The 27,500-nt window shown below is 39.0% G+C and overlaps 1 protein-coding gene across 2 annotated transcripts in view; it reads left to right on the forward strand.

Moving 5' to 3' along the window:
- LOC145498341 (von Willebrand factor D and EGF domain-containing protein-like) overlaps positions 1–27,500 on the forward strand; it is a 103,947-nt gene that overhangs the window by 6,396 nt on the left and 70,051 nt on the right. For both annotated transcript variants that reach the window (XM_081478257.1, XM_081478256.1), the window contains exons 4-6: positions 1,073–1,168; positions 22,775–23,104; positions 27,084–27,169. In XM_081478257.1, coding sequence (XP_081334383.1) covers positions 1,073–1,168; positions 22,775–23,104; positions 27,084–27,169 — 512 coding nt within the window. The remainder of the gene's footprint in view (positions 1–1,072; positions 1,169–22,774; positions 23,105–27,083; positions 27,170–27,500) is intronic.

The following is a 27,500-nucleotide window of genomic DNA, read 5'->3' on the forward strand; positions in this document are numbered from 1 at the left end:
CTCACTGCTTAAGAGTTGAACACCACCCATGTTATGGTCTGCTCAGTTTATCTCTGTCTAGATTCAAACTGTGTCGAGGGAAATTATAAAAGGTTCGGGTTATCAAGAACTCGAGTTATCAGAGGTGAGAACAAACAACTGGAAAGAAGGAAGAAAACTGGGTTTACTGTTTTGCTCTTCACTCAGTGTACATCAAATTTAGTTATAGAGAGGTCGAGTGAAAATGGAACAATACGTTTCTAAATAGGCCATTTCCGAATCACCTTGTGCCTCTCTTTCAAATGAGTTCTCGTGCAAAACCTTTCATATAAAAATGAGTTTCATCTGCATGAAAATGAACCAGTTGGCGAAACACATTTTCAAATGAATGGTTGCGCACGAAGGCTCGTTTTGACACAGAGGCAAAAGGGTCGGAAATAGCCTATTCACCACAGTGTATAAATCAGAAAGTATAAACGTGATGGGAAACAAAAGAATGCAAAGCAAAGGAGAAGTTCAGGTACTGCTAACTTTGGAGGTTTCAGAGAGTACAACTTCGCTCTACTGCTACAGAGCTCAGGCGATTTACTTTTTCGAGAAACAGTTTTAGTGTTTCGGACTGCACTGACTCGTCTGATTGTTTTGAGCTGTCACGTATTGCCAAATACAAATTATCGAGAGTAACATTATATGGAAAATGACCGGAGGGGAAACCAATTAGCGGGAAGTTCGAGTTATCGAGGGTTCGAAATACCAAGGTTAAAATTACAGTATGTGTATGACGGAAATCTGGGGGAAATCGTTTTTAGTTCGAGTTAGCGCGAAGTTCGAGTTGCCGAAGGTTCGAGCTATCGAGAGTCGATTGTAGAGTGAAAATGTCATGTTCTTTAAAACTTCATCATCGTAAAAATGCTGTCTCGTTATAATTGAGAGTAACTGTGATTGCAATGGATATTACTGGCGGGAACTGATAATGACCTGTCTTAACTCTTGTTCAGCTACCTGAATAGCATATACCTCATCTGATGAAGATGTAGTTATCTGATGTGTTGGACCTAAGCTCATTTACTAATCCATGTCTTGTCATCAACAGATATCTTGTAATGTCTCTGCGAAATTTACCACCTCTCCAAGAAACGTTTGGTCGAACCCGAAGGCAGTTATGGAACCATTCTATGTGGGACTACAGGTAATATGTTCAATTGCAACCTTTAATTGTTTGTCTGTTTGCTTGGCTTAAGATACTGTTTACTAGATCCTGAGTGCAGCTATTATGTAACACCATACAGTGCCTGGTTATAATATGGTTGTGAATAAAAACGAAGATTTCTAGGAAAACAAACGAATGCCAAAGGTCATCCGTTGTCTTCCGAAGATGTTCGAACTTCACCTGAAGCCTTTAAAAGTCAAAACTGAAAAGACAATTAAAAGACTCCAGACGGCTAGAATTACCCGAATATTTATTCCAAATTACAGTCAGACCTCCACTAACGGACACCTCCCGTAAGTGGACACCAAACTGCGGTCCCGGCGATTTCTCCTCTCCAACACTACATTTTTAACCTCCCGTAGGCGGACACCTCTCCTAAGTGGACACGGACCCCTATTTGGGGTCCGTAGGGTCTAAAATAACCACCCGTAAGCGGACAGTGAACAATTAGACTTCAGACTTTTAAAGACTTCAGCTTGCACAGAACTCAGCAGCTCGCCTTGTTACCTTGACTAGAAGGTAGGAACACATCGCGCCAATACTAAGGAGCTTACATTGGTTGTCAGTTCATTTTAGGATTATTTTCAAAATATTGTTGTTAACTTACAAAGCTCTGAATGGACTGGCCCCTGATTACATTAGAGACCTACTGCGATTTAGTATTTCTGGTCGCACACTAAGATCTTCAAACAACAGGTTGCATGATGAGCCTAGAGCAAATCTTAAAACGTATGGTGAAAGGGCTTTTTCCGTGGCGGCACCAAGGCTCTGGAACAAACTACCCCTCCAGATCAGACTTTCATCATCAGAGGCAGTTTTTAAGGCTAATCTTAAGACTTATCTTTTTAAACGTGCATTTGACTTGTAGTTTTTACTTTTTATTTGTAGCCTTGTGGTATTATATAGCGTATTTAATTCTTAGCTTGGATTTTGACTTTTAGGATTTAGGATATTCGGTTTTTAAAGGATTTGGATTTTAATTTTAGGATTTTAAACTTAGGATTTTAATTTTAAAATGTTGTAAAGCGCCATGAACAATTAGTGGAAAATGGCGCAATATAAATGTGTATTTATTTATTTATTTATTTATTTATTTAGATAGTTTCGGTTTTAATGATTTAATCACATACTGACCTAAATAAAAGCAGTGTACGTGTTTGAGTATGAACAGTACAGTGCTTTTACAGGTAACTTTCCAATTAGGGTTTTTTTTTTTCAATACAGTACATCCAACTTTTCCTTTTCAAACTTTCTTCGAGCTTCATACCGTTAGCTTCCACGTAGAGGGGAAGAATGTTCATGTTGTGTTTATACTTTCTGTTTGTTTATAAAATCGTCTATGACCTCCTGACTTTCGCTGACGCATGTTTCAGTTTCTACATCAGACTTTTCCAGATCTTCAGGATAATAAAATTCACTTGGTAAATATTCGTCTTCCTCGTTCATGTTGTAAGCTCTGTAAAATATCAATCTTTTCGGTGTTTCTTTGCGAAGATGGAAACTGTCCGTATCGCGAAATCCCGACCACGAAAGAACTAATCAGAACGCTCGGATTTACCTTAATATAATAATATCGGGAAATCGCGAGAAAAGATTCCAAAGGCTAAGAAAATTTCAAGAGCCAGTGAAATAAGCGAAACTCTTGAAAACTTGACTACTCTCTGCCAAAAAAAAAAAAAAAAAAAATGTCCACAAGTCTCGCCCCCTGCTATACTAGCTATCATGCTCCCACATATCACATCTAATATAGATTCAGGGAAGCCTAAAAGCGGAGTTCCCATAACATACTTATCATTTACTCGACACTATAACCTTTATGAAATATCATCATCATCATCGTCGTCGTCGTCGTCGTCATCGATGTTATCGTCGTTCTCGTAGTCATCATCGTCATCATCGTCATTATCATCATCATTATTATCATCATCATTATTAGACCAAATATCGGGAAATTCAGACGACTTTAATCTCTTATAGTTCAATATTATAGCAGTGGATTGGCTTGAAAGAAATGTTAAAAATCATACGAAATAGCATACGAAATACGAACATATGAAATCCTGACGGGACGCACCGGGCTTCTACTGTAAGTACCGCAAAGAAATGGTAGGAAATTTTCCTAGCATTCTTTACATACCCTCACTAAGGTTCTTCGTCTTGTGGCCAAAAAAGCGTCGTAATCTGTTTCAGTGACATGTCGATGATATTAAATAAAAAGTAAAGCAGATTAATACTGCTTTAAAAGTAAATAGTGCGTTCGAATCATTCCGGATGCTTTCAAATGATGCGGACTCCACCGACGCCACTGAATAATCTGGAACAAAACAAGGTCATTATATATCGGATCACGTCTAAACACACGTGAAGAAAGACTTGGACGTGAGCGGACAAAACCTGGGAATCCCGATAAATCAAGTAATCCCGCAATGATGAACGAATTACACAACATGAACCTTCCTCTGCTTCTTCCCCTGAACCAAGTTCAGATCTACAAACTGATCTTAAATATACCAAAGTGCCTGTGAATGGACATTGAGCCCGGCGAGCAGGCGTAAATGCCTTGTTTTCCCAATGAAAGCCATCACAATAAACTCTAAGCCTGCATCGCGATGCTTGTCCGGTCGTAAAGCAGCGTTTGATTAATCAATCTAAAACAGATCTTAAGGAATAAAAACCCAGATGATCTGGAATACTTGTCTGAGTATGTCGTTGGCAGATTGAGCCACGTGCAGTATTATCATGCTCGTCAATTGAAGTTCTTGTGTAGAAAATATCGCGCAATTACACAGCTGAGGGTAAACAAACAAACAAACAAACAAAGCGCGAGGAGAAACTTAGTACGTGGACCTAAGATAGATTGTCAGTGCTTTAGGTGACCATGCACGGCTGCCAATGGCTTGGCCAATCGCTTGGCCAATGGCTCGTACACGCAACGAATCGAAACGTCCGTAAGTAACGACCTCCGAAAGAAGTGAGCCCAACCCCCCTCCCCTGAAAATAGAGGAACTAAGGTTCAAAAGTATAGTTATTTTTCCAATCAATAACCTGAATAACGTACGATAAACTGATGACGATTCAATTAGGGAAGGTATAGCTTATTCCAGGAGGCGTCATGAAGCGCCCTGGTAAAACAAACCCCGCAGAATTTTCATCAGGTAACAAGAAGGTACTAACGGGACCTTTTCTTCAAATTGAAATGACTGAAATTGAAAACTTTGCATTATTTTTAACAGGAACGCAAAAAAAGAACATTTAATCATATTGAAATTAAAAACTCGACCAGAGCAGTTAAATATTTATAAACCAGACTAACGTAGCAGTGCATCATGAATAGTAAAAATAGTTTAAGGTATCTTACATCACGGTCTACACATTAAGTGCCCACCCATTTGACAGCAACATACATTTGAACTGGAACGAAGAATTTCTAAACGATTTATAAGAACTCAGTGTTTTTACGAATTACAACCACAGCCTTTGAGAAATACAGCCCTGTTCTCATGGAATTAAAAAAAAATAAAAACACCAGGAAGAGATAATTACAGTGGAAGTCATTTACGTCCCGTCATGGGGTGAGAGATTCTCGCCCATATCAACTTTCTTTTCTCTAATAAGTTCTCGCGCGTTTAGAGATGCGCCACACTCGCGTTTTAGGTGCAGGGATCCCAACCAATGCTTACCCAACTTTTTAAAGATGCTACTTTTAGCCCTCCTTCAAATCTACACGCGTGTATTTCACTTGTGGAAAACTATCGATTTCTACAGTGTTTGGGTTGGAGATTCTCGCCCATATAAACTTGCTTTTCTCTCGAAAGTTCTCGCGCGTTTAGAGATGCGCCACACTCGCGTTGTTGTAGCAGGGATCCCAACCAATGCTTATCTAACTTTTTAAAGTCGCTACTTTTATCGATTTTGACAGAGTTTGGTAGAGAGATTCTCGCCCCGATCAACTTCCTTTTCTCTCGTAAGTTCTCGCGCGTTTAGAGGTGCGCCACACTCGCGTTTTAGGAGCGGGGATCCCAACCAATGTTTACCTAACTTTTTAAACATGCGACTTTTAGCCCTCCTCCAAATCTACACACGTGTATTTCACTTGTGGAAGTCTTTCGATTTGGACAGTGCTTGTTTGAGAGATTCTCGCCCATATCAATTTTCTTGTCTCTAGTAAGTTCTCGCGCGTTTAGAGATGCGCCACCCTCACGTTTTATGCTACTTTTAGCCCTACCCCAAATCTACGCACGTGTATTTCACTCGTGGAAGTCCGTCTCTTTGGACAATGCTTGGGTTAAAGATTCTCGTCCATTTATTTATTTTCACTCGCGTGATTTTGCACGTTTAGTGATTCGGCCCACTCGCGTTTTTTTGCGTGGGCATCCCAAACTATGCTTACGGGGCTTTTTAAAAATGCTAGTTTTGGCCCTTCCTAAAATCTACACAAGTGCATTTCACTTGTAGAAGTCTATCGATCTGGACAGTGCTTGGGTTAGATATCTTCTCCATGTCAATTTTCTTTTCTCCCGCTTGTTCTCGCACGTTAAGCGAGGCAGCACACTCTCTTTCAGATGTGGGGATCCCAAACTTTGCTTACCTCGCTTTTTAAAGATGCTAGTTTTAGCCCTCTACCAAGCCTCCAACGTGTATTTCACTTGTGGAAGTCTATCGATTTGAATAGTGCTTGGGTGGATATTTTTAACGATGTCAACTTACTTTCCCCTTGTCTTTTCTCGTGCGTTTAGCTATGCGGCACACTCGAACTTTTGGTGTCGGGATCTTAAACTATGCAAACTGGATTTTTTAACGATGCTAGTTTTGGCCTTCTCTTAAATTTACACATGTGTATTTTTTTTTTTCTTGCGGGAGTCTTTCGATTTGGACGGTGCTTGGGTAAAAAATTCTTGCCCCGATCAAATTTCTTTTCTCTCATAAGTTCTCGTGCGTTTAGACATGCGCTAAACTCGCGTTTTTTATGTGAGGATCCCAAAGTTTGGTTACAAGGCTCTTTAAAAAATGCTTGATATCGCCCTTCGCCAAATCTACACACGTGTATTTCACTTGTGGAAGTCTGTCGCTTTAGACAATGCTTGCGATGGAGAATCTCGCCCATTTATTTATTTATTTATTTATTTATTTTCTCGCCTGTTTTCGCGCGTTTAGAGATGTACCACACTCACGATTTTGGCGTCGTGATTTCAAACTATGCTTACTGGACTTTTCAAAGATGCTAGATTTGGCCCTTTCTCAAATCTACACAAGTGTATTTCACTTGTGGAAGTCTGTCGCTTTGGACAATGCGTGGGTTAAATATTCTCGCCCATTTATATCTTTTTTTTCACTCGTGTGTTCTCGCGCGTTTAGCGATGCAGCACACTCGCGGTTTTGGTGTAGGGATCCCAAACTATTCTAACGGGTCTCTTTAAAAATGCTAGTTTTGGCGCTCCACCAAATTTACACAAACTTATTTCACTTGTGGAAGTCTATCGATTTGGAGAGTGCTTAGGTTCGATATTCTCGCCCATATCAACTTTCTTTGCTCTCCTTAGTTCTCGCGCGTTTAGATATGCGCCATACTCGCGTTTTTGGTGCGGGAATCCCAACAAATGCTTCCTTAATTTTTTAAAGATGCCACTTTTACCCCTCCCCCAAATCTACACACTTGTGTTTTACTTGTGGAAGTCTATCGATTTGGACGGTGCTTGAGTAAGAGATTCTCGCCGAGATCAACTTTCTTTTCTCTAGTAAGTTCTCGCGCGTTTAGAGATGCGCCCCACTCGCGGTTTTGGTGTCGGGATCTCAAACTATGTTTACTGGACTTTGTAAAGATGCTAGATTTAGCCCTTTCTCATATGTACACACGTGTATTTCACTTGTGGTAGTCTGTCGCTTTGGACAATGCTTGGGTTGGAGATTCTTGCCCATTTCTACTTTTTTCTCTCGCGCGTTTTTGCGCGTTTAAAGATGCACCACTCTCGCGATTTCGGTGTCGGCATCTCAAAGTATGCTTACTGGACTTTTTGAAGATGCCAGATTTGGCCCTTTCTCAAACCTACACAGGCGTATTTTAAACGTGGAAGTCTTTCGATTTGGACAGAGTTTAGGTTGGAGATTCTTGGCCATATCAACTTTCTTTTCTCTCGTAAGTTCTCGCGCGTTTAGAGATGCGCGACACTCTGGTTTTAGGTGCGGGAATCCCGACCAATGCCTACCTAACTTTTTAAAGATGCTACTTTTAGCCCTCCTCCAAATCTACTAACGTGTATTTCTCTTGTGGAAGTCTATCGATTTGGACAGTGTTTGGGTAAGAGATTCTCGCGTATATCAATTTTTTTTCTCTCACTAGTAAGTTCTCGCGCTTTAAGAGATGTACCACACTCGCGATTTTGGTGTCGGGATCTTAAATTATGTTTACTGGATTTTTTAAAGATGCTAGGTTTGGCCCTTTCTCAAATCTACACACGTGTATTTCACTTGTGGAAGTCTGTCGCTTTGGGCAATGCCTCGGTTAAAGATTCTTGCCCATTTATATCTATTTTTTACTCGCGTGTTTACTCGAATTAATTTAGAGTCCCTGGTACTCGAGAATATCGCTCAAGTTCCTGGAAATCAAACCAAAATTGGTCAAAATCACGCTGCGCGCAGCCCGGTCTCGGGGACTTTTTAGTCACTAGCCTATATTTCGGGCAGACTGCTCATAACCAGGCGCTCAAAAATTTTTCCTCTGTCCATTTCTCTTAAAACCAGCGTCTTCTCGATTTAGTTTAGAGTCCCTGGGATTCTGAAATATCGCTCAAGTTCCTGGAAATTGACCTTAACTTGGTCAAAATTACGCTGCGCGTAGCCTAGTCTCGGCGACCTTCTAGTCACTAAGTAGCTATATTTCGCCCAGACTGCCCATGACCAAGCTTTCAAAAGTGTTTCCCCTGTCCAATTCACTGAAAAGCAAAGTCTTCTCGAAATAGTTTAGAGTCCCTGGGACTTGAAAATATCTCCCAAGTTCCAGAATATCGACCAAAAATTGGTCAAAATCACGCTGTGCGTAGCCCTGTCTCGGCGACTTTGAGTACTGTCCAAAACGATAGACTTCCATAAGTGAAATACACGTGTGTAGATTTGGGGGAAATGTAAAAGTAACATCTTTGAAAAGTTAGGTAAGCATTGGTTGGGATCCCTGCACCTAAAACGCGAGTGTGGCGCATCTCTAACTGCGCGAGAAATTACGAGAGAAAAGAAACTTGATGGGGGCGAGAATCTTCAACCCAAACAGTGTCTTAATCGATAGGCTTTCACAAGTAAAATGCATGTTTGCAGATTTAAGAAAAGGCCAAATCTAGCATCTTCAAAAAGTCCAGTAAGCATAGTTTGAGATGCAAACACCGAATTTGCGAGAGTGGCGCATCTCTAAACGCTGGAGAACGTACTAGCGAAAAGAAAGTTTGATATAGTCGAGAATCTCTTACCCAAGTACTGTTGAAATCAATATACTTCCACAAGTGAAACACACGTGTGTAGATTTGGGATAGGGCTTAAAGTAGCATCTTTAAAAAGTTAGGAAAGCATTGGTTGAGATCCCCGCACCTAAAACGCGAGTGTGGCGCATCTCTAAACGCGCGAGAACTTACGAGAGAAAAGAAAGAAAATAAATAGGCGAGAATCTCCAACCCAAGCATTGTCCAAAGCGACAGACTACTACAGTAAAATACACATGTGTAAATTTGAGAAAGGGCCAAATCTAGCATCTTTATACACGTGTCTAAGGTTTGGGCCAGGGCTAAATGTAGCATCTTTAAAAAGTTATGTAAGCATTGGTTGGGATCTCTGCAACTAAAACGCGAGTGTGGCGCATCTCTAAACGCGCGAGCACTTACCAGAGAAAAGAAAGTTGATAGGGGCGAGAATCTCCAACCTAAACACTTTGAAAATCGATAGTATTCTACAACTGAAATACACGTGTATAGATTTAAGGGAGGCCTAAAAGTAGCATCTTTAAAAAGTTATATAAGCATTGGTTGGGATCTCTGCAACTAAAACGCGGGTGTGGCGCATCTCTACACGCGCTAGAGCCTACGAGAGAAAAGTAAGTTGATAGGGGCGAGAATCTCTAGCGGAAACACGTTAAAAATCGATAATTTTCTACCACTGAAATTCACGTGTATAGATTTAAGGGAGGCCTAAAAGTAGCGTCTGTCAAAGTTAGGCGAGCATTGGTTAAGATCTCTGCACTTAAAATCCGAGTGTGGCTCATTTCTAAACGCGCGAGAACTTACGAAAGAAAAGAAAGTTGATATAGGCGAGAATCTCCAACCCAAACACTGCGTAACTCGATAGTTTTTTACAAGTGAAATACACGTCTGTGAGAGTTGGGGGAGGGCTAAAAGTAGCATCTTTAAAAAGTTAGATAAGCATTGGTTGGGATCTCTGCACCTAAAACGCGAGTGTGGCGCATCTGTAATAGCGCGAGAACTTAGGAGAGAAAAGAAAGTTAATATGGGCGAGAATCTCCAACCCAAACACTTTGAAAATCGATAGTTTTCTACAACTAAATTACACGAGTATAGATTTGGGGGAGGCCTAAAACTAGCATCTTTAAAAAAATAAGTAAGCATTTGTTGGGATCTCTGCACCTAAAACGCGATTGTGGCGCATCTCTAAACGCGCGAGAACTTACGAGAGAAAAGAAAGTTGATATGGGCGAACATCTCCAACCCAAACACTTTAAAAATCAATAGTTTTCTACAACTGAAATATACGTGTATAGATTTAAGGGAGGCCTAAAAGCAGCATCTTTAAAAAGTTAGGTAAGCATTGGTTAAGATCTCTGCACCTAAAACGCGAGTGTGGCGCTTCTCTGAACGCGCAAGAACTTACGAGGGAAAAGAAAGTTAATATGGGCGAGAATCTCTCACCCCATGACGGGACATAAATGACTTCTACTGTAGTTATCTCTTCCTGGTGTTTTGTTTGTTTGTTTGTTTGCTTGTTTGTTTGTTTTTTTTTTTAATTCTAGGAGAACAGGGCTGTATTCCTCTAAGGCTGTGGCTTTAATTGGTAAAAACACTGACTTCTTATAAATCTAGAAGTTCTTTGTTCCAGTTTAAATTTATGTTGTTGGCACATGGGCGGGCCCTTTATATGTAAACCGTGATGTAAGATACCTTAAACTATTTTTACTGTTCATGATGCACTGCTACGTTAGTCTGCTTTACAAATATTGAACTACTCTGGTAGAGTTTTTAATTTCAATATGATTAAACGTTCTTTTTATGCGCTCCTGTTAAAAATGATGCAAAGTTTTCAATTTTAGTCATTTCAATTTGAAGAAAAGGTCCTGTTAGTAATTTCTTGTTACCTGATGAAGATTTTGCGGGGTTTGTTTTACCAGGCGCTTCATGACGCCTCCTGGAATAAGCTATACCTTCCCTAATTGAATCGTCATTAGTTTATCATACGTTATTCAGGTTATTGATTGGAAAAATAATTATACTTTTGAACCTTAGTTCCTCTATTTTTTAGGGGATGGGGGGTGGGCTCACTTCTTTCGGAGGTCGTTACTTACGGATTTTTACGATTCGTTGCGTGTACGAGCCATTGGCCAAGCGATTGGCCAAGCCATTGGTAGCCGTGCATGGGCACCGAAGCACTGACAATCTATCTTAGCTCCATGTACTAAGTTTTTCCTCGCGCTTTGTTTGTTTGTTTTTGCCCTCGGCTGTGTAATTGTGCGATATTTTCTACACAAGAACTTCAATTGCCGAGCATGATAATACTTCACGTGGCTCAATCTGCCAACGACATACTCAGGCAAGTGTTCCAGATCATCTGGGTTTTTATTCCTTAAGATCTGTTTTAAATTGATTAATCAAACGCTGCTTTACGACCGGACAAGCATCTCGATGCAAGCTCAGAGTTTATTGTGATGGCTTTCATTGGGTAAACAAGACATTTACGTCTTCTCGCCGCCCTCAACATCCATACGTAGGCACTTTGGTATCTTTAAGTTCAGTTCGTAGATCTGAACTTGGTTCAGGGGAAGAAACAGAGGAAGGTTCATGTTGTGTAATTCGTTCATCATTGCGGATTACTTGATCTATCGGTATTCCCCGGTTTTGTCCGCTCACGTTTTTTCCCTGCCCAGGTCTTTCTTCACGTGTGTTTAGATGTGATCCGATATAAAGTGACCTTGTTTTGTTCCAGATTATTCAGTGGCGTCGGTGGAGTCCGCATCATTTGAAAGCATCCGGAATGACTCGAACGCACTACTTACTTTTAAAGCACTATTATTCTGGTTTATTTTTTGTTTAATATCATCGACATGTCACTGAAACAGATTATGACGCCTTCCCTGACCGCAAGACGAAGAACCCTAGTGAGAGTATGTAAGGAATGCTAGGAAAATTTCCTACCATTCAGTCTTTGCGGTACTTACAGTTGAAGCCCGGTGCGTCCCGTCTTGATTTCATATGTTCGTATTTCGTATGCTATTTCGTTTGATTTTTAACATTCTGGCAAGCCGAACCGACAAACCGGTTGTCACGCCAGATCGGCTAAAGTGATGAACGATCATGCTTACAGGAGGACGTGCCATAATTTTGATAATAGCCAAAAGTGATGACGGAATACTGATTAGAATGGAAGTGTTGCAGTTTATATTGATAATATGCAAATCGAGTGCAAATTCAGAATTTGCTATAAGGAATAGTGAAAATTGGGGTGTTTAGTTTTAGTTACTACCCTTTCCGTCTGCCTCCTTCGATCACGGAACCAGTCTGCCGGCCCAAGGGATTGTAATCGTTTGCTGAAATAAATCGAGTCACTAGTTTGAACAACGATGCATGACAGTAAATTTCATGCTACCAGTAGCGAAACCACCGCAGTCATGTACATTTTATTTATTGCCCAAGTTTATAATTGTGTCGTATCGACCACCGCGTCGCCTAAAAACGGTCGCGCTAGTTTGTCAAGTTTTTGTCCTAAAATCAATCAAGCCATGTACTGTATGTTTTTCTCCATTTGAAGGAATAGCAGTTATTTAGACTTCCAGTGATATATAATGCCGGAGGGTCAATCTTGTGACAAAGAGAAAAGCAAAGCAAATTAGTTCCATGACTGATGGAAACGCATCCGTTCTCTGTGTTTTCTGTAGTCTGAATATCTCATTTTCAGTGCAGAGTACACTATTGGGATGGTTTTAGGAGCAGCCTGCAGCTAAGGAAATAAGTCGCTATGGCCCTATGGCGCTTAGGTGTAAACTTTAATGCGTGTTTAATTAAAGCAATCTCAATTAATTAACAAGTCTAGAGGCAAGGAAGTCGTGGGGTGAAGTGGGAAGAGTACATGTGCACCCTACGGAAACATGTTCCATCTACGTCAGTTAGGTGTGAACATCGCAAAGCTATATATTTGTTTCAGGTAACCCCTTGCTCTTCTTGTGGTACTATTCTCTTTAGAACAAAACCAATTTGCTCTAAACGCTTGCACAGATTAGTTAGCGTTCGTATCTTCTACATATTGGGTGGGGGATACACTGCATACGGGAACGCACACAAATGTTGAGTGGTTTTCCTTATGGTAGAACCCAACACGTAAGAGGCATGCGTTCTATCATCGTTAGTGTTATATACTATGTTTCCACGCGGTTTTTTATATGTCATGTGATGTCAGGTAGCGGCACTTGTCCCTTTTTAGTGCAAAAGTGAAGTAGAATTATCCAAAGGTCGGCTCAACAAATATCATCTGCTGTTTTAATCTACAATAGTATGTTAGTCAGAGTTTAAATAAAGAAGGGAAATGAATAGCTTCTCCTTAGCGGCTTGTTTATTTCTTGCCTTAATTGCGTCTGTAAGAGAGACCAAAAATGTCCCGAGTTAGTGGCTTTAATATTCTGTAAATTGTAAATCTGTGACAAAAGAAACCAGGAAAGTGTTCAAATATATATATATTTTTATTTGCAATAACACAAGGGAAACCAATGCTTACTTACAACACTAACTCTATTTACATTATATTGCTCTAATTATTTACACTATTTAAGAATGGCTGACTGTTAGGATCGAGAAACGCCGGTCAACGTCCCATTTGACAAATCGCTCATATTTTGCCCAAAGATACCCTTAGGTGACCTAATTCTAAAAATCATATTTAAAGGTTCCAGCGAATTTTTATTTTTCAGAAATTCGCGAAAATTTGAAAGCGCGGTCAAAGTGCGGTTTTTCGTGTAATAAAATGACCGAAATAAGGTGCGAGGACGAAGCGCTGCTAAAGTCTTAAAATAAACTCAATTGACTTCAAACTTCACACAAATTTGGAACAACCACTCTAATTTATTCCTCGCTTTAAACTAATCTCAGATATGTTGATATAGTGGTTTTCCGAACCATTTTAAAAACAGCTATGAAGCGTGTGAAAAATAACGGCAAAATATAGGTCATGTTTAACAGCATAAAAATGCATCTGGTACCTCACTTTCCGATTATTTTACTTTACAGCCTTAAAATATCATTATTAAAGATATACCATGCCAAGTTTCATGCTCGAACTCGCAGTATTTCCCTTTGTGAAAAACGAAAATCTATGTCAATGTGTTGGGCGTAAATAACACAATAATTATGCACGAACCAGAGACAAATCAATTTCAATGGCGAAAGTAAAAGGCTATTATTAATTAGAATCCCGTCAATTCACTGCTATCAGTAGAAACATAATGTCCACTGCATAAAAACTGTTTTTAGACGTTTTCGAACCATTGCGCGTTAACTTTGTTTAATTTCGTGTCCGCCGTCATGTCTAGTTTGTCATCGCGTGTATTTCCTTAATGTCAACAACACGTGAATGGTTGTCATAACAAACGCAAGAGATTTCCTGGAACCTTAATGTTTTCGATTCACCAAAACGCTTTAAGTTCGTTAAGACACAATAATGTGTCAACTTGGTATGCTTTTTAGCATCAAGGACGTTAAAGGACTGTAAATTAATCGAGTTGAAATATGTTGAAGCAAATCCGGCAAAATCGCGCCCTTATTCTAATTTGGTAAACAGCCGATCTCCGCTCAAGTTCAAGAAGTCGAGAGGTTAATCCGGCAATGTATTACCGGTACAACAACAAAATCAAACCGAGGTCATAAAAAGTGTAAGTTTAAAAGTGTAGTGGCAAGTTCCAAATAAATTTCGCCTATATAAATTGGAAACAAGATGTGAAACTGTCTGACCCGAAACAAATAAACAAAATATTAATACGACTAATTTAACCCGAAAATGGTACAGAAAACATACCTAAAAGCCGTCGATTCCCCTCGATACCACTCCGCATTGCCTTAAAGAGCCCAAGCTTTCTGCTGTAAGAATCAGGGGCCACATGAATCTGTATTTATTATATCGGCAACCATGCTGCGTGGCTGATATTCGAGACCCAGTAAAAGTTGTCACACAACCGTACGAGCAGCCCAGTCACGCTTTCACTGCTCTTGCACAAATGTTCAACATTTCGCAATTTACATAAACCGACTACAAGTTTAAAGTAGTGACAGTAGATTGAAATGCGTCTTTTAAAGCTGTCCTATCGAGGAACAATTATTTCTTGTTTTTGAATGGTTCTTAGTTGTAGCTACAGTCGGGGAGGGGGGGGGGGGGGGAGAGGGTATTCCCGGAAATTTCGGATATCTGTATGCCGTGGAAGATTAAGTGGTCTCCAGCTCTTAACGCCAACACTGAAACACGCAGTCGGTCTGGTTGTAATGTTAATCGTATTTGAGAGAATCTCAAGTTTTCTTTCGACACATACTGGGGTGACATACTACTAGATGGGCGTGGCCGGGAGCCACGAGTCAAGTCAGTCAATTTGCCATGCTTAACCGAGAAGAGTGATAGTGAGCCACTAGTGGAAGGATTGTCCCTACGCTTTACCCTAATAGGCCTCTGTGTTATTCTAATGAACTGATGCTGAGCTCGCTCCAGGGGGGTGGTGAGATGAGAGACCCTGGGAACGAGGTTGAGACGATTCGGCCGTTAGTTTTTCCTCTTAAGTGTCTTCCTCCTCTACTCCCTCCCCTTCTCTACAAAAATTTAGCGATCCTCCCCCCCCCCCCCCCCTCCCGCTAGAGGTGCCGACTGCGTGTTTCAGTGTTGGCGTTAAGAGCTGGAGACCACTTAATCTTCCACGGCATACAGATATCCGAAATTTCCGGGAATACCCTCTTCCCCCCCCCCCCCCCCCTCCCCGACTGTAGCTACAACTAAGAACCATTCAAAAACAAGAAATAATTGTTCCTCGATAGGACAGCTTTAAAAGACGCATTTCAATCTACTGTCACTACTTTAAACTTGTAGTCGGTTTATGTAAATTGCGAAATGTTGAACATTTGTGCAAGAGCAGTGAAAGCGTGACTGGGCTGCTCGTACGGTTGTGTGACAACTTTTACTGGGTCTCGAATATCAGCCACGCAGCATGGTTGCCGATATAATAAATACAGATTCATGTGGCCCCTGATTCTTACAGCAGAAAGCTTGGGCTCTTTAAGGCAATGCGGAGTGGTATCGAGGGGAATCGACGGCTTTTAGGTATGTTTTCTGTACCATTTTCGGGTTAAATTAGTCGTATTAATATTTTGTTTATTTGTTTCGGGTCAGACAGTTTCACATCTTGTTTCCAATTTATATAGGCGAAATTTATTTGGAACTTGCCACTACACTTTTAAACTTACACTTTTTATGACCTCGGTTTGATTTTGTTGTTGTACCGGTAATACATTGCCGGATTAACCTCTCGACTTCTTGAACTTGAGCGGAGATCGGCTGTTTACCAAATTAGAATAAGGGCGCGATTTTGCCGGATTTGCTTCAACATATTTCAACTCGATTAATTTACAGTCCTTTAACGTCCTTGATGCTAAAAAGCATACCAAGTTGACACATTATTGTGTCTTAACGAACTTAAAGCGTTTTGGTGAATCGAAAACATTAAGGTTCCAGGAAATCTCTTGCGTTTGTTATGACAACCATTCACGTGTTGTTGACATTAAGGAAATACACGCGATGACAAACTAGACATGACGGCGGACACGAAATTAAACAAAGTTAACGCGCAATGGTTCGAAAACGTCTAAAAACAGTTTTTATGCAGTGGACATTATGTTTCTACTGATAGCAGTGAATTGACGGGATTCTAATTAATGATAGCCTTTTACTTTCGCCATTGAAATTGATTTGTCTCTGGTTCGTGCATAATTATTGTGTTATTTACGCCCAACACATTGACATAGATTTTCGTTTTTCACAAAGGGAAATACTGCGAGTTCGAGCATGAAACTTGGCATGGTATATCTTTAATAATGATATTTTAAGGCTGTAAAGTAAAATAATCGGAAAGTGAGGTACCAGATGCATTTTTATGCTGTTAAACATGACCTATATTTTGCCGTTATTTTTCACACGCTTCATAGCTGTTTTTAAAATGGTTCGGAAAACCACTATATCAACATATCTGAGATTAGTTTAAAGCGAGGAATAAATTAGAGTGGTTGTTCCAAATTTGTGTGAAGTTTGAAGTCAATTGAGTTTATTTTAAGACTTTAGCAGCGCTTCGTCCTCGCACCTTATTTCGGTCATTTTATTACACGAAAAACCGCACTTTGACCGCGCTTTCAAATTTTCGCGAATTTCTGAAAAATAAAAATTCGCTGGAACCTTTAAATATGATTTTTAGAATTAGGTCACCTAAGGGTATCTTTGGGCAAAATATGAGCGATTTGTCAAATGGGACGTTGACCGGCGTTTCTCGATCCTAACAGTCAGCCATTCTTAAATTACAATAACTAAACGACTTACATTACTAACAAATACAGTTACACGACTTACACAATTAAGAAATACAGTGACGACAAGGCGCAAAGAAAAAAAAAACTGAGAAGAAAAATAGCTAGTTATCATTACAGCTTGAGGTTGTAGTACAGAAACATAAAAAACAGACCAAAGACATGTGGTACATTAAAAGTAAAATGAGTTATGCATCTGACAGGAGATTAGGAATAGATTAATGGGTAGGAGATAGATAACCCTACAGAAAATATTATCTAAAATATATCCTGTAAGAGGTTTCCATTTCTTCGTGTCTCCACTTTTTGTCTCTATCTCATATTGTGATTTTAGTGTGCGTATGAAAGCGTAAGATTTGGATGATCATCTTTTGTTTTAGCGAGCCATATGTGATATCGTGCTAAGAGAAAGCAGTAATTTATAAGAAGCGCAAATTGAGAGATATCTGGCCTCAGACCCAAAGCAGTAATATTTGTCAAAGCATAATCTCTAGGAAGTAAATTTAAGTTTTTCAGCCATTCAGTAAGTTTATTCCAAAAGTGAGATGTTTGGCGGCATGACCAAAAAAGATGAATTATTGACTCAGAGGAGGTGTGACAAAAATTGCACTTTTCATCGCCCTGTAGACCTATTCTAATTAAAAAGTTATGGGTTGTTACACGTCTATGTAAGAATTTAAACTGAAACTCTATCAGCTTAGTGCTCTTTGTGCATTCTTTTAGCTAAAAGATAGGCAGCATTCCAATTTATGTTGTCATTTATTGGTAGGCCACAATCCTCTAGCCACTTCTTTTGACTTGACTCTGGGGTTAAACTCTTGTTACTAATCAGTTTTTTATATATTATTGTAGTTGCTTTTTTGACCTGCAAAATTCTTGTTGTAAGTGGCTCATATTCGTGGTCGGTGTTCTGTAAATCTTGAAAATTAGAATCAGTCCGAAAAGACTTTACAGCCGATATTAATCCGTAGAAGCTGAGAGGGCGAGGGTCTATTTCATACTTACAGCGGAAATCATTTAACTAGAGAAAGTTGTTGTCCGGTCCTAAAAGATGTTTCACCCGAGTTATTCCCTTAGTGAACCAATTTTTAAAAAAAACTGTTTTGTTGGCTATCTTTATTAGGGAGTTATGCCAAAGTTGTTGATCCAGAAAGTGATCTTTCGATGTTATTTCAGGTTCAAAGTTAACTTCCGCCCAGATTCCTAACGGTCCTTTTAAAAAGGCATCCGAAGGTGTTATTGTCGATAAGGTGTCTCTAACGTTGAGGTTGTAGGAAAAAAAAGTTTTGACAGCCACATTTTTTTAGGGTTATATCAAAAAAGATTGTCCATTTTCCCTTATTGTTGTTATCTAAATATTTTTTAATCCATGTGGTTTTGAGGGATTTATTGAAGGAACTAATATCGATCATTTTTAGGCCACCACCACCGAAATCATTGATCATTACCTTCCGTTTTATCTTGTCGCCTTTACCATTCCATAGAAAAGTGTAGAGTAATATCATTTATTTCTTTTAAAACCCTGTAGTTTGAGCGAAGAGGCGAGAGTAGATAAACCAATTGGGAGACCACTAGTGATTTGATAACAGTGATTTTCCCTAACAATGTGAGTCGGCGGTATTTCCAGCATCTTAGGATTTCTTTCACTTTTTCAAGATTCTCATTGTAGTTTAAAGAGGCAGATAGTTCGGGATCTGTTGAAATCCATAGACCTAGGAATTTTACTTTGTCTTTTGGCCATTTAAGCTCTTTTCCTGATAACAGAATTTTATCATTTCCAATACTTGCGCCAATCCATAAAGCTTCCGTTTTCTTATCATTGAGTCTGAGCCCAGAGACTTTGCTGAAATCATCAAGCATTGCGAGGGATGAAAGGAGAGATTCACGTGACCCGTCTAATATAAGTGTTGTGTCATCGGCATACTGACTTAACTTAATTTCCACATTATCTACAGAGATTCCCTTTATATTAGTATTTTTCCTAATTGCCGTGGCCAGCACCTCTGCCGATAGGATAAATAAATAAGGCGAGAGCGGGCAGCCTTGTCTAACACCTCTTTGAATTTCAAAAAAATTACTTGCCATCCATTATTCAGAATACAGCTCTCAGTATGACTATACAGGGTTTTCACCCAGTTGATTAGCGAAGCACCAAAACCGTAGGATCTTAATGTGCCATGTATGAAGGACCATTCGAGAGAATCAAATGCCTTTTCAAAGTCAATAAAAAGTAACAGGCCCGGGATATTCTTTTCTGTGGCATATTGGATAATAGAGTCAATGAGTCTGATATTTTCGCCTATAAATCTGCCCTTCAAAAATCCTGTTTGATCATGATTGATAAGGTTTGGAAGTACTAATTTAATTCGGTTTGCAATAGATTTTGCTGCGATTTTGTAATCAGTGTTCAAAAGGGTAATAGGCCTCCAATTTTTGATGAAGTATAGTTCCGCATCTTTTTTTGGAAGTGTTCAAATATTGCTGCAGACTCCGTAACACCTAATGAAAGAGCAAATTGATTTAATCAGTCTGTGAAGAAACTCGTTCACCGATGCAGGATAATATCGGCCAAGTAGCGCTGTTTACCTTCAATACTTCTCGTTTAAACGCTTCTCAGTTGTATCAATCAATATTGTTGTGTATTTATTTTGAATTGTTTTATTGTTAACAACGAAGGTGGCAACAGAAAAAGAAAGTGGTATTCCGTGCCTATCTGATAATTAAATTAGTTCTTGTTCATCAGTGATAAGAAAATTTACGTCTTGAGAAAAAAACAAATTCGTTCCTCTTCCATTTCTTCGTCAGATATTTAACTTTCTTTCATTTATCCCCCAAAAAACGCGCACATCTTCCGTGTGTTTTGGAGAAAACAAAGGTTTCATGTTACATGCCTTTGTGAGGAAAACAAAGTATTAAGTTTCAAATTTGGCGCGAAGAGCTAAATTGTGACGTTTGTTCAACGTATTATTGAATTTGAAATGAAAAAAAAAAAAAAGAATCATCGTAAAACACCAGAATAAAATTTAAACGCTGTCGTGGCAAACAGTAATTGTACGTAATTTTTGGATCTTGAATGGAAGTACAACCTTGAAACGTACACACCGCTAATGGGAAAAGCCCTAGCAGCCTACCAAAGTAGATACAAACCGGAAGTGAACCGAGCAGGGGTGAGTTTCTATGGGACTACCGTGCCAGAGCTATCAGTTGCACTCTGCGCTATCTGAGATCGTCTCACTAGTTTACTATTGGTTATTTTGCTTACCAGCGAGACGAAGTCGCGACACTGAAATGGGTTACGATTCAAATTCCAAAACTTTACAGGGATAAATTGCGCTAATCTTTTTATTATTGCCACTTGCACAGTTGAAACAGCTTTAACTGTGTACACTAATTCACCTCTACGAGCTATTTAATATAAAAGGGAGCTTGTTATGGGTGATGAAAAATAGGTATTAACTGTTTGTTTATCATTCGAAGTAGTCGGTTGTGAGTTACAGCGCGAGATGACGTATTAATGTTTTTGAAAAGTTCATTGGTTTGAATAAAGTTAAATCGGTTTAAAATAAATACTTTGGTTTGTCTGTTTGCGCAATACTTTGAAGAACTCCGTTGAGATACACTGAATGAATGTGTTTAGTTTCTGGAAGAAATTTGCGGCTCAAAAGTCGAAATATTCGATTAAAGTTACACGCGCGCCACCGAACAGAAAACATCTTTGCGTGTCAATATTTCGCGCGTACTAAGAATTTACAGTTTAATCAGAAGTGGTGACATCTTTGTTCTTTTAGTTTCCTCAAACAATGGTTGGTTAAAGCACGATACAAAACTAAAAGCGATTTTGAGATGGCACTCCACAATTTATTGTATAAATACCACTCGTACAATTCATACGAAACCACATCCGGGACTTTTCATTATCCTCTCTAGTGAAGATGTCGATGACTTCACTGATATCATGTTTGACCCTTAAACTGTACTTAATGTTGGTGTTGTATGGTCGTAACATCTTCGGATCTTCCTCGAAAGTCTTCGGTAATCTTCGATAATCTTCGGAAATTTTCGAGAAACGTCCGGAAAACGTTCGTGTTGCTTTCAGACAAATTTTTGAAAATCTTCGGAAATCTTCGGAAAATCGTCAAAATACGTTATCAGTATATTTAAATAATAAACAGAACAATACAAGGTTGCTTGTAGATATGGAATATCTCTTCTCGTGTTGAACTTTATATCTCACTCGTTAGCTGCTCTCACGCGTGAGATATCAAGTTGAACTCTCGAAGAGATATTCTATATCTACGCGCGCTCATGTATTACCCTCTCTATATTGGTGGCGTTGAGAAGAAATGTATCAGTCGTATTGGGCTTCGCGGATTCCACTCAATACAATGGTATATTTTCTCCCAACTAGCCGCGAATTAATGTGGTATCGCATTTAGTTTATCATTAGTAAACATTTCAGGTATATTTTAGGCGTCCATGCTTTTATAAGTTTGGCAGGAACAATTTAAGGTGGTTTGATACAACTTTTTCTGGACCATACCTAGCATATTCCATCCGCGTATTGCCAACTTTCCCTTGATAAGATCGATTCAATCGTTTTATCCGTGATTGACTTAATGTATTGACAACATTACTTGTGCGCAATTTTAGCCCTTTTTCTCCTGAAAAATATTCACCATGCATTTTCCCCAATACCTTCCTGTTCTTTGTCACTCAAGGTGGAGATTTGGAATTCTTTGTAAACAGTCCTTTCGCTGGCAAGGAAAGAAGGGCCGTGTTTCAAAAACATTCCGCATATTTGCATTCATGTAGTGTGGCGAAAAGTATTGATCACAGGAGAATGTTGCACACATAAATCTGAATATTTTAGCATATATATTTTTTTATTGTATCTTTTAATACAACTTTTTCGTTGGTTCGAGCGCCTACTTCACCGACAAATTTAAATGTGTTCCAGTATATCAATGCTAACGAAACTTTGGAAAAAAATTGTTGACATTATCAGACATACACGATTAACGTCTTAAAAAATATATCTACTATATCTACGGGTTTAGTTTAGCTACATAAAGTAGACCCGTAGCCAGACATAAATAAATTTGACTGACAAGGAATGCGGAAGTAACAGCCATCTTTGGTTTAGTATTTCTACAATGCGAAAAGGCATGTGAAAGTGAAATTCAATGATCATGTTCTAGAACTATCGGTCTAAAAGCACAGATATTCATTTGAACTACAATGGGCAATTTGATTTGTCTTCGTGGCTTCATCTTAAATAAGGTGCCTATCTTGTAGTGTGGTGAACAGCCTTTAATTGATGGTAAATATCTGCAGTGGGAAAAACCAAATCCACATTATTCTAACATATAGTGAGAGCAATCATAAGTTCTAAAAAAAAAAAGAACGTAAAATGTTTGGGGACTTCAATATTTTTTTTTTTCCTGGGCTGGCTTACTGTTTACCCAAAACTTTACAATTTATGGCCATTTCATGAAAATGCCTTTTCTTGTTGTAGAAATTTACTAAAGCAAAGATGGCTAATTAAACACGATGCGTAAACTAGTACGTGTCAAATGGCCATTTTTGCAGGGGGTCCCCCGAACTTGAAGAGAATAGACTATCGTGACCTACTATTTTGCCACAATCAGCCACTCACTAAACTAAACATTTGTGCTTAGTTTGAGCGAAATCGGTGATTTGAGCTGTATCACCTTGTGCCTGGTTCTGCCTGGTTTTCTCATGGTCACGCTCTTAATGAAATTTCTTGTTTTCTGTTTGTTCTCAGTTTTATCCCAGGACTACTAGACTGAATTTTATCACTCAAGTCACTTGTGGCCTATCCATCAGCACGATAACTATTACCCCAACAATACCGGCACGTCAAAATGAAAATAAAGAATGGCCAAAGATAAGTTTCTGGCTACCGCCTGAGATTCAACTAGTAGACCAAAGTCAATGTGACACTGAGCTGAGGGGAACACAAGAAATCACACTACGAATAAAGGCAACTTGTCCAGCAGCTGGAGCCACAGAAGGTCTGAAAGCTATAATCCCGCATATAGCTAACTTGCATAGCAAAGTTTGGAACTCAAAAGTTAGCCTACCAGCAATATGGGTATGTAGACAAATAACTCTTATCGGTGATCTTCAAAAACGCTTTGATAACCTACGGTATAGTTTTTAAACTATATATATACAATTAAACTTGAACGCAATTAAACTATAGATAGATAGATAGATTATCTTTATTTAAATTCGTCAGCTAAAACTACTAATAACTGATAGAAAAAAATAATAATAATAAAAAGCTGCTTTCCACGAATACCGTGCCCTATACATCGCTTTTGAGTTGGTGTTTAAACTGTCTCAGGGACTCTGTTTTCATTAAGTCACAAGGAAGACTGTTCCAAAGAATGGCGCCACTATAGCTAACGCTATTTTTATAATAGTTTGTGCGGCAATGGAACATTTACTTTATTCTCAGAATCCCCTAGATTATATGCGGTTTCTCGCCTCTCGAATTTAGAAGTTAGATATTCTGGAGCCAACCCGTGCAAAGAAACCATCGTAACTCTTTGAATTTGCTGCTGGCTTGTTAATTTTTTCCACCCGAGAAGTTTGGACAGGTGACCAACATCTACGTTATAGTTTGAGTAGGTCAAAACACGGGCTGCTCTATTTTGTAGTTTTTCGAAATTATTTCGTAAAGTTATCCCACAGATTCCCCAAACAATGTTGCAATAGTCAGTGTGGCTGTAAGAGAGCTTAATATATTAGATGTAAGGTCGCTTGAGGGACAAGGTGCCTTATTCGTTTTATGGCCCCAAAGCCGGAAGCGACTTTTTTTGTTACTTTTTCAATGTGGCCACTCCAATCAAGTTTGTCATCGATGGTCACATCGATGGTCAAGTGATTTTGCGGTAGTGACCTGGCTAACTTGAAAGTCATTAATTGCAAGTGTCGGAGATTCTGTGAGAGTACTTAGCCTCTGCCTAGATCCGAGAAGCATGAATTCGGTTTTAGTCAAATTTAGAGTTAGTTTGTTTACTATCAGCCAATAGTGAGCAATTTCTAAATCTTGATTTAGATGCAATTGAATATTGTCTGCACTGTCACCTGCATATGTAAGATGGGTGTCATCAGCGTACATCCTCGGTTCACAATTTGATAGACAGTTTGGAAGATCGTTGATATATAATAGAAATAAAGGTGGCCCTAAAATCGTCCACTGGGCGACGCCACAACTTAATGGACAACTTTTAGAGAGTGACCCATTGATGGAGCACATTTGAGAATCGTCTAAATATGACTGAAACCATTTGTGCGCGTTTCCGTATATGCCGTAGTCTCTTAATTTCGACAAGAGGATCGCGTGGTTAACTATGTCGAAGGCTTTTTTTAGGTCTAAGAAAATAACAGTATTGATTTTGCCGCGGTCAATGTTGTACACTCAAGTGTCCGTAGCCTCAAAGAGAGCCTTGACAGTTGAGTGTATAGCACGAAGACCCGCTTGACATTTACAGATGATGTTGTGCTCTTCTAGGTAGGCGTAAAATTGATCATAAAAGATTCTCTCAAAGACCTTGGCCACAAATGAAATCAACCGGCGAAATTGGAAGATAATTGTTTAGATCGTCCCGATCGCCTTGTTTAAAAAGTGGGGTAACCTTTGCGCATTTCCAATCATCCGGAAATATACCTTGACTTATTGACTGGTTAAAAATGTCGCAGACAGGTATGCAAATGAAAATGAGATCGGCACATTCCCGAATAAGCCTAGCAGATATCTTGTCAAGGCCAGCTGCCTTTGGCTTATTTAGACGATTTAAAAGTGAGAGAACTTAATTTCTACTGGTCGGTTTCTCACAGGCAAATTACAACGTAGAAACAGCTCTAGGACAAAACTGCTGCTCTCAGGAACATACTATCCGACTACTTTCTATATGTAGCGAACGAAATATTTCAACAAATTTTGAACATCCTTCAAGCAGTTAGTATAAGTATAACAGTGTCATTTAAATCTTAAACCTCTCATACAATGCATTTATAGTCGAATCTCGGTCACTGGCAGACGTGATACCTGTGTTTAACCTCATTTTTCAAACTCATTAATAATTTTCATCAAGTTAAAACAAATTATTATTCATTTTTATTATTACTAGTGTTTAACCTCATTTCTCAAATTCATTAATAAGTCATCAAGTTAAAATAAATCATTATTTATTATCATTATTATAAGATCACAACCGTAAAGGAGGTTTGGATATCCGGACTTAATTAACATAGATTTTGAAGATCTTACTTTTCCGTCTACTCCTTATAGTTTAGTTTCGATTGAGAATATATGTCAAACACTCCCGACAGTGTCTCATCGACTATCTAAACACCTCGAATTTCGTCAAAAATATTCTACTGCGCGTCGCATTTTCAACTCTCTTCTCGGTGTTTGGATATCCCGATGAAACACTATCTCTCTATATTACTTGGAAAATTACTGCGTCCGGTGTCCCTCACGGTAAAGTTTTCGTAAATTATCTAAAGTTCTATCGGAGGATAAAAACAGCTAAAGCAAGATATGTGGTACGCTGTGACCGCGGAAAAACGATAAATAATGGGCAATGCCATCCAGGAAACTATCAAATTAAAAGCCATAGAATGTCACCATTAACTCAAGTTCGTAGAGTTCGATGTCGAAAATTTGACTGGATTGTAAAAATGCAACAAAAGCGACAGAATGAAGGAGGAAAGGGAGCAAAATATAAGGGTAGCCCAAAACCGAAACAATTTCGTTCAGTTTTGAACTTTTTGCCTTTTATACTTGTGTTAAATTAATTGATTTTTGGGAGAAACAGAATTGTCTGATGATGACGGCTACGTAAACGAGAAGACTCTCGATTCTGCCAGTTGACTTGCATAAAGGAGGGTACATGAACAATACCAGTAATAATTACCAATTTTTGAAAAGTGAACTGATCAACATGGCACGAGCGTAAGTCCCCGACAGGGCCCAGGATCGATCCGGAATACCGGGCGGGCGCTCTATCCACTAAGCTGCGAAAACTCATCGAGAGCAAGGTCATTTAACTGAGTTCGTATTTGACTGGCGTCCTGCATACTGCTAGGATCAGCGCTAGCACTGTCGAAGTCATCGTGAGTCTGATAAGTTAATAAAGATGGTGAATATTAAGCTCGGTAATGAAATGTGAAAAGTCAACTGATCAACATGACACGATCGAGCGTGGGACAAAGAAAAGAAATCACTTCAGATTTAATTACTAATTGTCTGTACCTTCCGGAATATAGCTATAGAAGACTTCAGAAGAGAGTGAGCGATAATATTTTGGAAGAAGACTCTGTCTCGCTCGGTTCGCAAAAGTGAACAACGAAAGACGAATTTTCTTGCCTTTTCATATCCTTATTCCTTTAGACCAACCACAAACGTCCATATTATCTAGCTGATTAGTGAATTAAAAATAGCAACCATATTTTATTCGCCCTTGTTGGATACGATATCATCTCGCAAAGAATATACAAGCTCTAATATTAGAAAAGCAGTAGTTAGATATAATTTATATCCAGGTCTTGCTAATATATAGATAAGTGGTGTTTACACCTAAATGTTTTTTTATATCTTGTATAACCTGTTTATTGATTTATTTTTATTTTTAATGTTTTATCTGATCGGCCTACCAAGTTTCAAAAAAAAATGTTAAACGGCAGAGGCCTTGTTTCACCGCATCTCCAAACGCCTAGAAGAGAGTTGATTATACGACGCGTAGCGGAGTATTTTTGACACACTTCTAGGTGTTTAAAATAAGAATTGTTAACGAGCTTGAGAAGTTCGGATCGCTTGTCTTGTTTATCTATTCTATCTACCTACGATCAGTAGCAAAGTTTGCAAAATAGAACTCTTTGCGATATTCTTCCCTAATTGTTCCAATGTACTTAGAGATGGTGGCGAGAGATGCTGGGACCCATTTTTATTGTTATGCAGCTGCATTGGTAAATACAATTGATGACGGGAATCAATTATTGCACAAACTTAGTGTAAAGTATAATTCAAAATAACTACGCGCTCATTGAACTTTCCCCAGGTGAATGTCTTCAAGCCTTCGGACACTATACACACATGTAGATCGTTTGGGGATCCTCATTTTACTACACTGGATTGGAATTCAGGGTTGGTATCAAATTAAAGAGCAAAAGTTATTAGCAATAGGAACACACATGGATTATATAAAGTAATTGTATTGAATTGCAGATGACATCGAATTTAAAATTTTAGCTCCTACATTCTGTGTCCCCTAAGTATCTCCAGAAATATTCACCTATCATTAGTAATCAGACTAAAGCGATTGCAGAGTCCGCAATTGTCCACTTTAGTGGTAATCACGTGACAATCGTGACGTCAAAAACTCCAAAATGGCGTCACACATCACAAAATGTCCGCCATTTTGGATTCCCTAAATGGAATTTCAAATATATATATATAAAGTGTTAAATTTGATTTT

The sequence above is a fragment of the Orbicella franksi genome, chromosome 9 (genome assembly GCF_964199315.1).
Source record: "Orbicella franksi chromosome 9, jaOrbFran1.1, whole genome shotgun sequence".
Taxonomy (NCBI): domain Eukaryota; kingdom Metazoa; phylum Cnidaria; class Anthozoa; order Scleractinia; family Merulinidae; genus Orbicella; species Orbicella franksi.